This window comes from Hemitrygon akajei, chromosome 8, assembly GCF_048418815.1.
Source record: "Hemitrygon akajei chromosome 8, sHemAka1.3, whole genome shotgun sequence".
Lineage (NCBI taxonomy): Eukaryota > Metazoa > Chordata > Chondrichthyes > Myliobatiformes > Dasyatidae > Hemitrygon > Hemitrygon akajei.
Window position 1 is genome coordinate 178,727,528 of NC_133131.1, and position 15,252 is coordinate 178,742,779.

Here is a 15,252-nt window from a genome sequence, read left to right on the forward strand (position 1 = left end):
GTTGCCTTGTTGGTTTTTAAAAGCTTCCCAATCCCTTATCAAATCTAGGTCAATACATTACACCCAATCCAGAATGGCCATTCCCTTAGAGGAATCAACTACAAACTGCAATAAAGTTTTATTGGCATTCTACAAATTTGCCAACTTGATTTTCCTGATTTGCCTGCATATTGAAACCTTCCCTGGTTATTGTAACATTACATTTAAATGCCTTTTTTGTCTCCTGTTGCAATTTGTAGCCCACATCCTGGTTATACGATGCCTGTATGTAACTCCCATCAGTATCTCTACCCTTGCACTTTCTTAACTCTACACATTAGAATTCCACACCTTCTGTCCATGTCACCTCTTCGTAAGGAATTGATTTCATTTTTTTACCATCAGAGCTACCCCAGCTCCTTTGCCTACTTGCCTGTCCTTTCAACATAAAATGTATGCTTCTGTACAATGTACATTTATGGTTGCTGTTCTCTCTCCATTCCAGTACCTGAACCTCTGTTCCACCTGCAGGTAATTCCTTTCACTTGTGAAACGCTGGCCTGGATCCTGCCGACAACACCAATTGTGGAATGAAAATATGTTAAATATTTGATCCTTTGGATTCACCAACTAAAGGTATTTTCAAACAGAGGAGACACTGTACACATATTGATGTTTATGAAGGCATGACTTTATTGGGGTAGTATGAGTGCTTGAAAATCAACAGAATAGAAACTTACCAACCACTGAGTGAACTGATCTAAGTGGTTCTGGAGTGAGCCCAAGAGCTGTGTCCACTGGTCTCTCCCTCTCTGTGTGTCCCTATGTTCAGTTTACTAGTTCCTTCCACAGCGACAATTTTGCACAAAAGGCAGCCCCTAGTTATACCCTGAGCCCCCACCCCCATCTGACCCCAGTACGTTGCCAGGTTACCTGCAATGTGTTTTTCTTTCCTAGATGAGCATGCTCTCCATCACTCAATGCTGTGGACTGGAACTCTTCTTCATATCCCAAACTAATTCTATTTACTCTCACAACCACCCATTTGTGGTACAGACACCAAGGAGTGCAGGCAAATTTAACTCCATCCTTACAGGCTAACAGAGGTAGATAGAGTTAAGCATTCTGACCCCAGTAGCAGAGTGGGGGGTAGGTGAGGAATAGGTTGGGGTCACTTGGGTGTGGTAGAGTCTGGGTTTCATGGCAGCAGAGGTGTGGGGTTTATTCCCGGTGGATGCACAGGGTGACACCGTCGTAGTTGTCCATCCAGAAATGGCATTCATCAGGGAAGTTGCATTTATAATGCAAGTGACTATCACATTTCACTACATGGACTACACATCCATCCACATTGTCTTTGAAATAACTGGCAATATCGCTTGCTTTATTCCAGCCTAATTTTAAAACGCTGGTTAACGCATACTGCCAGTCCGATTTATCCATTAACTGTCTGATGCAAGTTACATCAACTGGCTGTGGGTTGGTACTATAGGAGACAACAATGTTAACATTATTCAGCCTGAAATAGTGAAAGTAGTTATGGCCAATAACACAGTGATTGCTGTATCCGCTGATACCATCGTAGACCCGCACTGACCAAGTGACCCAGTCGTATTTGTTAGCCAAAGCTTCCAGTATGTAATGTGAACATTCCTTGTTATTTCTCTCTCCCTTCTCCTTCACCATCCTCTTTACATCTATCTTCGCCTGCTCCACAAACTCATTGATGCACCAATCTATCATGGATTTCATTTTGGCCTCTATTTCAGCCTGTTTCTGATTCCATTCCAACACCAGAGCCGTTACATCATTCCCGGTAATGCCAGCGTGTCCCAGCAGGGCAATCAGGCCGATACAGAAGAGATATTTCAGTCGGGCACAGAGACTCTCCATCAGGCGCCGGTTCCTCCGGTCACAGTTCATGGCAGTCTCCAGGATGGGCTTTGCAAAGATGGCAGTGTTACCCATTACCCCGTCATAAAGAGTGTGGAGGTTCTGGTCTCCCTTGGTCGCATCAAAGTGTTTGAGGAACTCTGACTTCTCCTTGTGTCGAAATGCTGGTGCTGCGTTGAGAATGCTCATGTACTTCCTGAACTGGTTCTTGAGATTTTCTTCAATGGGGAAATACTGGCTGTTGATGGTGCTTCTCTCAATCTCCCGAAGGACTTCTGAAATCTGCCCGGAGATGATGTCTAGCTGGTTCCTAACGATCTGGAACTGCTCCTTCATGAAGGCCAGCTCTGGGCTGTCCACGTTACTCAAAGATAGCTTAACGGTCACTGAGGCTAACCCAATGACAGGGCCCAACACCCCGAGTGTGGAGGCCAGGTTCCTTGTAGACTGTGAGAATATCACAGCGGCACGTGCAGCCTCCACAGCCGATTGGGACAGTTGCAGGACATCCTCAACAGTTAGAGACATGGTTCAGTCAACTGCTCAGGCTCTGTGGTCAGTTCCTTCTCTGCAATCTAAGCAGAAAAGACGACTTTGACTGAAATGCCCACAAATTGTTTGGGGATATTTTAGCAGATTGTGGACTGAGAAAAAAGAATATCCAATACTTATGGGTGGATTAGTTCCTGAGCAACATGGAGGTGCAGCGGTTAGAGCAACAGCATTACAGTATCAGTAACATGGATTCAATTCCTGCTGCTGTCTCTAAGGAGTTTAGACATTCTCCCCGTGACTGCATGGGTTTTTTCCTGGCTGCTGCAAATTACTCCAACATTACAAAAACATATAGCTTAGCAATGGTTAGTAAGTTGTGGAGATGTTACAGTAGAGCATGCAGCAAGGAGACACTTATGGCCTGGCCTGAATCGTCCGACTGCATTGGTTACTGATGCAAATGACACGTATCACAGTAATTTCAATACACGTGTGTCAAATAAAGCTTACCTTTCATAATTAAGATAAACAAGGTAACATGTCTCAATTATGTCCCACTGGATCGGACATCCGCCATCATGATGTCGAGAAGCAGGTTATGATACACGTATACCCCAGCCCCAACCTTCCAGATAAACTCTGCACTCTGAAATTCACCAGGCACCAGCAGATGCCACCTCCCTGGCCCGACACTCATCCTGGGAGTATTTGGATTGTAGATACCCAAGTTCCACCATTATGTTTTTCTACTTCCACCTTCAATACTTTCATCTCACCACCAAACCCTGTGAGCTGGGACTCAACAGGAGAGGGGGGTGTACGTGAGGAGAGGGGGGCAAAGAGGGGGGTGCACGAGGAGAGGGGGCAAAGAGAGGGGGGCAAAGAGAGGGAGATGGAGAAGAGATGAAAGAGAGGGAGTGGACTAAAGCAGACAGGGAGATGAGGGGGAGGCAGGGGTGGGGGAGGGGGTCTGGAAGGGGGGTGGAAGAGAGAAGGTAGAGGAGAGGGGCTTGATGAAAGATGGTTGAGGAGGTAGGGTAGAGGAGAGAGGGTGTAAAGGGGAAGGGCGAGGGGAAAGGAAGAGAAGCGAGAGGAGGGGAGGGAAATGGGAGAGGGAAGTGGAGAGGAGAAGGGGTACGCTTGAGAGGGAGTGCGCTCGAGAGTGGTGAGGGTCAGAGGGTTGACAATGGTGTGAGAATGGGGTGATGAGGAAGAGAGGTGAGAAGGAGGAGAGATAGTGAGGTGCAGATGGGATGGGGATGGGGTGAGTGGGAGAGAAGGTGAGGGATATGGAGGGGAGAGGTGAGGAGAGGGGTGAGGAGGAGAGGGAGTGAGAGGGCAATAGATAATAGACAATAGGTGCAGGAGTAGGGCATTCGGCCCTTTGAACCAGCACCACCATTCACTGTGATCATGGCTGATCATGCACAATCAGTACCCCGTTCCTGCCTTCTCCCCATATCCCTTGACTCCACTATCTTTAAGAGCTCTATCTAACTCTTTCTTGAAAGCATCCAGAGAATTGGCCTCCACTGCCTTCTGAGGCAGAGCATTCCACAGATCCACAGCCTTCTGGGTGAAAAAGTTTTTCCTCAACTCCATTCTAAATGGCCTACCCCTTATTCTTAATCTGTGGCCTCTGGTTCTGGACTCCCCCAACATCAGGAACATGTTTCCTGCCTCTAGCATGTCCAATTCCTTAATAATCTTAAATGTTTCAATCAGATCCCCTCTCATCCTTCTAAATTCCAGCGTATACAAGCCCAGTTGCTCCAATGTTTCACCATATGACAGTCCCGCCATCCTGAGAATTAACCTCGTGAACCTATGCAAGATGATGCAAGTGATGCAAGGTGCCTGCTGAGACACGGAGAGTGTGGCCAGTTTGATGGACACAGACATGGTCAGTTGCTGGATGGCTGATACCCCGTCAGGGGAGATAGAAGACGGGTCTGTTGAGACACGGGCAGACATGCCATGAGACACTGCAAGAGTGTTGTGCACCCACAGGAAGGTGGGGGCTTGGAGGACCGAATCGGGAGATCGGTCACAAAGCTCATAGTGTGATGACAGGGCCGGTGGGGACTTGTGTGTGTGTCCACTCACGCCAGAGTGACGAGTCCACCACGGAAGAACGGTCTAGCCGAGAATGGAGGGGTCAGAATTGAATGACCACATCAGTACAACGGAAGTCAGTCTCTCTCTCTCCTCCCTCTCTCCCTCTCTCCAACAGCAACTTCCTCGACTTAGAATAATGCAGAGTTCAGTTCAGTTTAAGACTATTCATTTACCCCTAGACTACAATAGAGCTTGGTTTTGATTCTTATTCCTACACTTCTGTATTTATCATTGCTAACCTGTTTTATATGTATATTTGCATTTTTGATACTGTATTACTTAGTTTACTAATAAACACTTTTAGTTACAGTACCGTCAGACTCCAACGTATCATTCCATTTCTGCTGGTTTGGTAACCCAGTCACGGGGTACGTAACAAATTGGGGGTTCATCTGGGATATAATTACCAAATTGGGGGCTGGTGAATTGATTGGGGTAACTTCCCTTATCTGATCTGGTTGTGTGGAAAACCAGAAAGGAAACCAGCTGAAATGGAGATTGACACGGTTGAAACTTATAAGGGTGACACCAGCAATGAGGAAGTCGGAGGTACAGAGAGCCATAGTTGACCACTATGTATCTGAGGGGGTGTTTTCCGAAGAGGAGCAGGAGATGCTTCCCGAGAGTAAACCCAGTGGGGTTGAGCTTCATCTTCAGATGGAAAGATTAAGAATGAAGGAGGAGATAAGGAAAAGGGAGCATGAGCTCCAAGTAAGGAAGCTGGAGGCAGAGAGGGAAAGAGAAAAGGCTGAAAGGCAGAGAGAAGAAAGGGAGAAAGAAAGGCAGTTTGAGCTAGAAAGGATAAGAGTTTTACAGCTGGGAGGTCCACTGTTTGACATTGATGATGTATGTATGATAATGAGGTGGGTTTTCAAAGCTTGCAGGGAGATTTATGCCGGTTAGAAGAATGGGCTGAACGTTGGCAGATGGAGTTTAATGCTGAGAAGTGTGAGGTTCTACATTTTGGCAGGAATAATCCAAATAGAACATACAGGGTAAATGGTAGGGCATTGAGGAATGCAGTGGAACAGATAGATCTAGGAATAACAGTGCATAGTTCCCTGAAGGTGGAGTCTCATGTAGATAGGGTGGTGAAGAAGGCTTTTGGAACGTTGGCCTTTATAAATCAGAGCATTGAGTACAGAAGTTGGGATGTAATGTTAAAATTGTACAAGGCATTGGTAAGGCCAAATTTGGAATATTGTGTACAGTTCTGGTCACCGAATTATAGGAAAGATATCAATAAATTAGAGAGAGTGCAGAGACGATTTACTAGGATGTTACCTGGGTTTCAGCACTTAAGTTACAGAGAAAGGTTGAACAAGTTAGGTTTCTATTCATTGGAGCGTAGAAGGTTGAGGGGGGATTTGATCGAGGTATTTAAAATGTTGAGAGGGATAGATAGAGTTGACGTGAATAGGCTGTTTCCATTGAGAGTAGGGGAGATTCAAACGAGAGGAAATGATTTGAGAGTTAGGGGGCAAAAGTTTAAGGGAAACACAAGGGGGTATTTCTTTACTCAGAGAGTGATAGCTGTGTGGAATGAGCTTCCTGTAGAAGTAGTAGAGGCCAGTTCAGTTGTGTCATTTAAGGTAAAATTGGATAGGTATATGGACAGGAAAGGAGTGGAGGGTTATGGGCTGAGTGCGGGTAGGTGGGACTAGGTGAGATTAAGTGTTTGGCACGGACTAGGAGGGCCAGAATGGCCTGTTTCCGTGCTGTGATTGTTATATGGTTATATAGCTTGAAAGAGCTGGTTGTAAGTGTGCTCCCGATAATGAAAAGGCATTCTGAGATGAAAAGGATATCGCTACCTTGTGGGAGTCTGCTGGGTTAGCAGACGAGGCTGTTTTAACCCACAAGGTTGAGTTTACTCCGAAGGGGAGTTTCCCAGAGAGTAACTGGGAGGATCAGGGGAAATTGGAATTTGAAACTGGGACTCGGATTGAAAGCCTAGAAGAGGCAGATGTCCCGTTTGCCTGTGTTCAGGTTGTGAAGGTACCTGTGGAGTCACAGGGTACTGAACCTTGTGTTGAAACTCAGGAGAGGTCTGAGGTGTCTGATTTGATTAAAAAGGAAGGCAATTCTTTTGGGTCAGATGGACTTGGTTCAGTGAGTAAGGGGTTAACCCTGGCACCAGTGGAAAGTAAGGATTCTCAGTCACTTGTGTTAGAAGGTGTTCTAAATGTTAGTAATGAGATGAAAGCTGGTGAAGTGAATTTAATGGACAATAGTGAGGAAGGAGCTGTGTCTGGATTTTTAAATAAAGAACTGGAGATGTTTGGACTGGTTTCCCAACCTTTGACCCTGCTTGCAGGACAATGGTTTATTGGAGAATGTGTCAGCTTGGTAAACTCTACTTTAGAAGTTGAGAGTAAACCACTCCAAGGTCGGAGAATTCTTGTTCAAGATGACAATGTAGAGAAAAAGGATTGTTTTGGTTTTGAGAGACCACGTCGGGGTTACTATGGGGATGAATCGAAGTAAAGATCAAAGAAGCGGAATTGATGGATTGTTTGGGAATTTTCAGAATGTAAACATGGTTTTCATAAGTTTAGTGATGGTGTTGAGCTTGGTAAACGTTAAATTGGCACCTATCCAGGGTGAAGTTGATTTAACAGTTCAGCTCACAAGCAATCTTGAGGCTGCTGAGGACCTGTCCATAGATTCTAAGGTTTATCCCACCCTGCGCAGTAACTCGCAGCATGTCGAGAAAGGCAGCTGAGACAGGCACAAATTTAACTGAGTCCGGCATTGATTTAGCTGAGACGTTTCTACCGACCTTGTATCAGAAGGGTTTAAAGGATGAGAAGAAAGAGGATAGTGGAGCTAAGGAAAGTAATGGAGAGGAGGTGGATTTACCATTAGTGAGGAAGGAACTTATAAAGGAGCAGAGATGGGATGAGGAGCTTGCAGCATTGAAAGAGACAGCTCTCTCGGAGGAGGGAATTAAGAAGGAACCAGTGGGCTACGATATTAAGGAGGAAGTATTAATGAGAAAGTGGAGACCAGCTACAGTGCTGGCAGATGAGGACTGGGCAGTGGTGCACCAGTTGGTAGTTCCCAAGGTTTATCGGAACGAAATATTGAACCTGGCCCACAGGATACCCCTGGGTGGATACTTTGGAGTGAGGAAAATGGAACATAGGGTTAAGAGGAACACGATTGAGGAGACTCTGGGGTTTAGCCCATTTGAGATTGTTTTTGGTCATAGGCCCAGAGGGCCTCTGACCTTACTTAAAGAGCAATGGTCGAGCTCGACGGTGCACGTCAATGTGATTGACTATGTTTTGAAATTCTGTGAAAGGCTCGACAAGATTTGCGACCTTGCAAAGAAGAATCTCCAAGACTCCCAAGTCAAAATGAAGCAGTGGTATGATAAACGAGCACGGGAATAGATATTTCAAGTGGGCGACAAGGTCTTAGTTCTGTTCCCATTAGTGAACAACCCCCTACAGGCGAGCTTCCAAGGTCCGTACAAGGTAATTTAGAAAATAGAATCTCTGAACTGTTATCGAAACCCCTGATAGGAGGAAGCTGAGCCAATGAGTGCCCGCAAATATTCTAAAAGCTTATCATGATTCAAAAGCCGCACCAGTTGGTGCTGTCACGAAAACAAATGAGGCCGTAAGGATTGATAATGAGGGGCACGAGCATCTTGAAAAGATAAACAATGCCCACCAGACTAGAAAACTCTGTTGTTTTGGCCAATTTTGCCGATAAGGTCAGGCATTTGAAGTCTGGACAGAGGGAGCAGCTGACAAAGCTAATTAACCGGCATGCAGATTTATGTCCAGACATTCCAAGGAGATGCGAGGGAACCACATATAATGTTATTGCTACTTCAGCCCAGCCTATTAAACAGCACCCCTATCTGATGAATTTGGAAAAGAGCAAGCTAGTGGAAAAAGAAACTGAACATAGATAGATAGATACTTTATTCATCCCCATGGGGAAATTCAACTTTTTTCCAATGTCCCATACACTTGTAGTAGCAAAACTAATTACATACAATACTTAACTCAGTAAAAAATATGATATGCATCTAAATCACTATCTCAAAAAGCACTAATAGCTTTAAAAAAAGTTCTTAAGTCCTGGCGGTTGAATTGTAAAGCCTAATGGCATTGGGGAGTATTGACCTCTTCATCCTGTCTGAGGAGTATTGCATCGATAGTAACCTGTCGCTGAAACTGCTTCTCTGTCTCTGGATGGTGCTATGTAGAGGATGTTCAGGGTTTTCCATAATTGACCGTAGCCTACTCAGCGCCCTTCGCTCAGCTACCGATGTTAAACTCTCCATTCCTTTACCCACCACAGAGCCCGCCTTCCTTACCAGCTTATTAAGACGTGAGGCGTCCCTCTTCTTAATGCTTCCTCCCCAACACGCCACCACAAAGAAGAGGGCGCTCTCCACAACTGACCTATAGAACATCTTCAGCATCTCACTACAGACATTGAATGACGCCAACCTTCTAAGGAGCTGCTGGTATTATCCAGGAATCTTCCTCAGCGTGGGCATCTCCATGCATGGTTGTCCTGAAGCTTGATGGTAGTGTAAGGTTTTGTACAGATTACAGGAAGGTGAATGCCATCACAAAGACTGATGCTTACCCTATCCCGAGGGTGGATGATTGCATTGATAAAGTGGGTAAGGCTAGATACATCACCAAGATTGACTTGCTAAAAGGATACTGGTGTGTTCCTTTAACTGATAGGGCTCGAGAAATTTCAGTATTTGTCACTCCATCAGGGTTCTATGAGTATAATGAATTGCCTTTTGGAATGAAAAATGTTGCAGGGACATTTCAGAGAATGATTGACTCAGTGATTAAAGGGTTAAAGAACAAAGGGGCTTACATTGACGATTTAGTGGTTTGGAGTGATACATGGGACGAACACATTGAGGCTGTGGAGGAACTGGTTAAATGAATGTCTGCAGCCAATCTCACAGTGAACCTTGCCAAAAGTGAGTTTGGCCATGCCACGGTCACGTACCTGGGGTATGTGGTAGGACAGGGGCAGCTGGTCCCTGTGCAGGCTAAGGTGCAGGCTATTTCGGAAGTTCCTGTCCCAACTAATAAGAGAGCTCCGAGAAGGTTTCTGGGAATGGTGGGGTACTATCGGAAGTTTTGTAAGAACTTTGCAGATATTGCCCTCCCTCTTACAAAGCTCTTGCAAAAGAATGAAAAGTTTGTGTGGAGCAATCCTTGCCAAGAAGCCTTTGAGAGGCTGAAAACTATACTATGTTACCACCCTGTGTTATAAGCACCTGACTTTGAAACCCTTCTCCCTGGCAACCAATGCAAGTGACGAGGCTGCAGGAGCGGTGTTACTGCAGAGAGCCGAGGACGAAATTGAACACCCAGTGGCTTATTTCTCTAGGAAGTTCAATGTGCACCAGAAAAATTATTCCACTGTAGAAAAAGAATTACTGTCACTTATTCTGGCATTACAGCATTTTGAGGTTTACATTTGTCCAGCACAGAAGCCATTGATAGTTTATACTGATCACAACCCATTGGTATTTTTGACTAACATGAAGAATAAAAATAGACGGTTATTAAGTTGGAGTCTGTTGTTACAAGAATTTGATATTAAGATACAATGTGTAAAGGAGACTGACAATGTAATTGCTGATTGTTTATCTAGGTGTTAGATTTGAAAGTACATCTGTGTTACTCTGTTAGTTAATGACTACTTCTGTATAATATTAGACTCTGTAATGTGCCTTACTATTATATTTTCCCCCCGGTAAAATTTCTTTTAAGGGTGGGGGTGTTATGTGTGTTGAGAAAATCAGATGGAGATGGGGTCCAGAGTTGACCCCCTGTGAACTATGCTGCTAACGAGAGAGAGAGATATGGGGGGGGGGGCAGGCATCCTGTTGCAGATGGGAGAGAGAGAGAAGGATTAAAATGGATGATTTAGTATTATGGCTTCTTCGCTAATTGTTGACTTTAACGCCAATGACATTTGGCCTGTTTGTAGGGATCCCTGCTGACACAGCAGAGTGATGCCAGGTGCCTGCTGAGACAGGAGGGAGTGGCCAGTTTGATGGACATGGACATGGTCAGTTGATGGACACGGACATGGTCAGTTGATGGATGGCTGATACCCCGTCAAGGGAGGTAAAAGACGGGTCTGCTGAGACATCGGCAGACATGCCACAAGACATTGAAAGAGTGTTGTGCACCCAAAGACCGGTGGGGGCTTGCAGGACCAAATCGGGAGATCGGTCACAAAGCTCACAGTGTGATGGCAGGACTGGTGGGGGCTTGTGTGTGTGTCCACTCATGCCAGAGTGATGAGTCCACCACGGAAGAACGGTCTAGCTGAGAATGGAGGGGTCAGAATCCAATGACCACATCAGTACAACGGAACAAGACGACAACGGAAGGTTTGCCTGCTGCAGCTGCTCTCTCTCTCTCTCTCTCCAATGTTACACCAGCAACTTCCTCAACTTAAACTGAACTGAACTCTGCATTATCCTAAGACTATTCATTTACCCCTAGACTACAATAGAGCTTGGTTTTGATTCTTATTCCTGCACTTCTGTATTTATCATTGCTAACCTGTTTTATATGTATATTTGCATTTTTGATACTGTATTACTTAGTTTACTAATAAACACTTTTAGTTACAGTACCATCAGACTCCAAAGTATCATTCCATTTCTGCTGGTTTGGTAACCCGGTCACGGGGTACGTGACACTTTCTTAAAAGTGGGATAACATCGGCTACCCTCCAATCCTCAGGAACTGATCCTGAATCTATAGAACATTGGAAAATGATTACCAATGCATCCACAATTTTAGAGCCACCTCCGTAAGTACCCTGGGATGCAGACCATCAGGCCCTGGGGATTTACCAGCCTTCAGTCCCATCAGTCAACCGAACACCATTTTCTGCCTAATGTGAATTTCCCTTATCCTCCGTTACCCTCCTAGGTCCTCTGGCCACTATTACATTTGGGTGAAGAGCAGAGCAGCGAGGAGCAAAGGTGGGGGAGAGGGGGTGACCCAAGAGGGGAAGAGTAGGAGAGGGATGAGAAGGATAAGGGTGAGGAGGTGATGTGTGAGGAGGCTAGGGGGTGAGGGGCAAAGGCGGTGACTAGAGCTGCTGAGAATGCTGTGAAGAGGAGCTGAGGAGGAGACAGGAGAGGAGGGAGTGAGGAGGAGATGGAGAGATGAGGAGAGGAGTATGTAGGGGAGGGGTGAGAAGGAGGTGCAGAGAGGGGTGGAAGAGCTGAGGAAGAGTGGGGATTGGAGGGGTGAAACAATGTGGGGAAAAGGAGGTGAGGGGAGGGGATGAGAATGGTGTCAGGAGGAGAGGGGTGAGGAGGGCTAGGCATGAGGGGTGGGGAGGAAGAGCGGTGAGGGACAGAGAGAGAGTGATGAGAATGGTTATGAGGAGAGATAATGAGGAGCAGAGAGGGTGAGGGGATGACGAGTGAGGGGATGAACAGTGAGGGCAGAGGGAGTGAGAACTGGGTGAGGAGGAGGAGTGAGTGAGGAGGTGGGGGCAATGGGGAGAAAAGGAGGTGTATGCAGGGTTGGGGTGAGGAGGAGAGGGGTTGGGGAGACATTGAGGGGCAGTAGTGCTGAGCAAGAGTGGGAGGTGGAAGGGTGAAGAGGGAAGAGAGGAGGGTTGAGGAGCAAAGGAGGTGGGGGAGAGGGAGTGTCAGAACGGGACAGCAGGAAAGGGGTGTGAAAGGGAGTGATGAGCAGGATGAGGGTGAGGAGGTGAGGGGGTGTGTGGGAAAGGTGGTGATGGGGCAAAGGAGCTGAGGGGGGCTGCAAACGGTATGAGGAGGTTGGGGGCTGAAGATGGGAGGGGTGAGGAGGGGAGAGATTGTGGAAGGGGGTTGATAGGAAGATGGTGCAGAGGAGGGGTGTTGGAGGAAGGGTGTGTGGGGGTGCGGAGGTGGGATGGAGGAGGTGGGATGGAGGAGGTGGGATGGAGGAGGTGGGATGGAGGAGGTGGGATGGAGGAGGTGGGATGGAGGAGGTGGGATGGAGGAGGTGGGATGGAGGAGGTGGGATGGAGGAGGTGGGATGGAGGAGGTGGGATGGAGGGTAGCTAGGGGAGGGATCTAGGGTGATGATGAGGTGGAGAGGACATGGGGAGATGGTGTCGGTTACAGCAGATGAGAGAGTGTGTGAGGGGAGGTGGTGAGTGAGCAGACACAGGGGAAGATGTGAGTGAAAAGAGGCGGGGAAGAGGAAATGGAGCAGATGTGGGGCAGAGGACACGAGGAAGACATGGGGCGGAGGAGACGGGGACATTGCATGGGGGAGAGATTGTGGGTGGGGGTGATGGTGTTAAGGAGAGGGGGTGGAGGGGTGGATAGGAGCTAGGGAAGAGGATCTGGGAGAGATGGCATGGGGAGAGAAGGTGTGGGGAAAGGGATTGAGGGGGAGAGGGGATTGAGAAGGAGAGGGGTGTGGAGGGGAGATGTTGTAGAGGAGTGATAGTTTGAATCTGGTAGAGGGGAGGGTGAATATCGGGAGATGGAGGTGGAGGAGTGTGAGTGAAATAGAGCGATGTGGAAGTTGGAGGGGAGGAGGGGTGGCTAGTGGAGTAGGGAGGAGTATTAAATGGGATGAGGTGGGATGGGTCGGCAGAGGGTGTCTGAGGCGGTGTGAGTGTTTCCCGGGGGTGGGGACATGAGGGTTGCATGTTTAGCTAGTGGTGAGGAGGCCAAACGGAATGCTAACATATTCTTGGAGAGGACGACATCGGAATGTTACGCTCAAGGTCCTCGCACATCGGTCAAACCATATATGGAATACCAGGAGCAAACTGGGCGCTCCGTCGCCGTGCAGGAAGGTCGACGGGAGGGGCAGGGGTGGCGGGACCGGGGGCAGGGAGAATGGTGATGGACGGGCGGAGAGGTGCAGAGTGGAGGGAGGGGTGTAGAGATTGGGGGACAGAACGGGGTAGAGTTTGGGCAGAACCAGAGACGGAGAGAAGGAGTCGATTGGGAGGGTGGATAGGAGTGGACAGAAGAGGGGTTCTGGGAAGGGGGAGTGTGGGTGGGTCAGGAGGGCAAAGTGGACGGTGGCGAAGGAATGTGTGAGGCCCGGGGTAATCTGATCAACCGACCCTACCTCAGTTGGTTCCAGATAGGGCGTGGTGACGCAAACAGCCGGGCAAACTGGAATGGCGAAAAGAGAAAACTTGCATCAGTGTCAGGGCAGGACAGCTGCTGAGAAGACAGACTACCCGGAGCTGGAGAATTCTGCCGAAGTCCGGGAGGCTTCAGAGAGCCGAAACTGAAAGTCAGACGTCTTTCTCTGGTCGGGACCGGCAGAGATGGAGAGAAAACCCGGAACAGATCTTGCCCGACTTCAGGATCACGGCTCGATGAAAAATGAGGTCCGAATCCTGGAGCAGAGCGCAGCCAACACTGGATGGGGGCGGCGATGTCTTTGGATTTCTACTCAGAACAGCTCCCCAGGAGTACCTGGGCAGAAGGAGAGTAGTTTTCGACATGGATCGCGGAGTGGGTGGTACGGTACGGAGACGGGGGTGGAGTGTATCCAGAGATACCGGCCATGTGACAGACGCACTGCCACCTGGCTGGTCGGAGGACACACCACATGCCAATCAACATTTGGTCCCTCCCAACTAATCAATGCACACCTAAATTATTGGTCACCTTAATTGGATTATCTCACCCAGCCCCATGCTTTACAAGGTGAGACTTGCCCTGGCTAGCCCTCTCTTACAGACCACCAGATTGGAGGTAAGTGCATTGATTTATGTTTGGGAAGGTCTATCGTTTGTCCTGGTAAGGGAGCCGCATCTATCCAAGGTCAAGGGGGATAGCTGTCGTAGTGCTTTTCCCTTGTTCTTTGTCTGTGTAACCGTACCCTGCCCCCACACCGCTTCCTGTGTATTGTAGTTGCTTGTGTTGACCCGACTTCCCCTTGTAAATAAATTCCTTATTATTAAAACTGTGTGTGTCCAGGCCTCTACTGTTGAGACTCAAAGAACCAGTTATTTTCCATCACATTTGGTGCTGCAGAGCAGGGTCTCATAGGTTTTGGCTGGACACAAGCACAGGGGATAATGTTCTGGAATAAGGGGAAGAAAGCCAGTGCAGGCACCCAGGATAAGATCCCCGGGTGGGCTGATGAAAGGGTGGGATTTGAGAGTCTGGCCAGCATGCTGGCAGACCACGGAAAACCAGTGGACTGGTCTGAGCAGTTAGAGCCCCGTGGAGAGAAGCTGGGCCATCATGTGGTCTCCCTCCTGAAGGAATCGGGGTTCCCCAAAGCCAAGGGGAGTCAAAGGGGTGCCTTCTGGCTGTTTGCGTCCCTGCTGAGACACCAGGTTAGAATTACTGATCACCTGCAGCACTTGTGTGCTCAGAAGGACAGGGAAATTGAAGACCTCAGTCAGCTTTGTTGCACGCCGAAGGAAGCAGCACAGGCTGCCCAGGCCCGAGCCAATGACCTTGAAGTTAGGGGAACTGAACTTGCCTGTCACCTCATAAAACTTCAGCAGGCCGGGGCAGCCCGTCGGTCTGGCTGGCAGCCGGACCCATTAAAGATTCGAGACTTTGTCCAGTGTGGCGACAAGCTGGACGCATGGCTGGGGGATGGGGACATCTGGCTGGATAGTGACGACGAGAGGGTGCCCGAGGAACCAAGGTCCCACAACCACCCTTCCCCCTTCTCACCCGAGCTCCAACATGCCTGACTCGTCACCACGCGGTCCCAGGTTCACCGCAGGGAGGAAGGGAACGAGGGGGAGACG

At 48.1% G+C, this 15,252-nt stretch overlaps 1 protein-coding gene across 2 annotated transcripts; it reads right to left on the minus strand.

Moving 5' to 3' along the window:
• Positions 1 to 659: 659 nt before the first annotated feature.
• Positions 660 to 13,991, minus strand: LOC140732482 (protein rapunzel-like). Of its 2 annotated transcripts, none has more exons than XM_073055196.1 (2): positions 13,599 to 13,991; positions 660 to 2,447 (listed from the first exon to the last, which is right to left on the minus strand). In XM_073055196.1, the coding sequence occupies exon 2, from the start codon at positions 2,398 to 2,400 to the stop codon at positions 1,201 to 1,203; it is 1,200 nt and encodes a 399-aa protein (XP_072911297.1). In that variant the 5' UTR covers positions 2,401 to 2,447; positions 13,599 to 13,991; the 3' UTR covers positions 660 to 1,200. The 2 variants fall into 2 exon arrangements, with proteins under 2 accessions (XP_072911297.1, XP_072911298.1); XM_073055197.1 differs by lacking the exon at positions 13,599 to 13,991 and adding an exon at positions 2,878 to 3,117.
• Positions 13,992 to 15,252: the final 1,261 nt, after the last annotated feature.

What these genes read in the sequence shown, in the direction of transcription:
- LOC140732482 (XM_073055196.1), bottom strand. Translation starts at nt 2,400, where the DNA reads ATGTCTCTAACTGTTGAGGATGTCCTGCAACTGTCCCAATCGGCTGTG.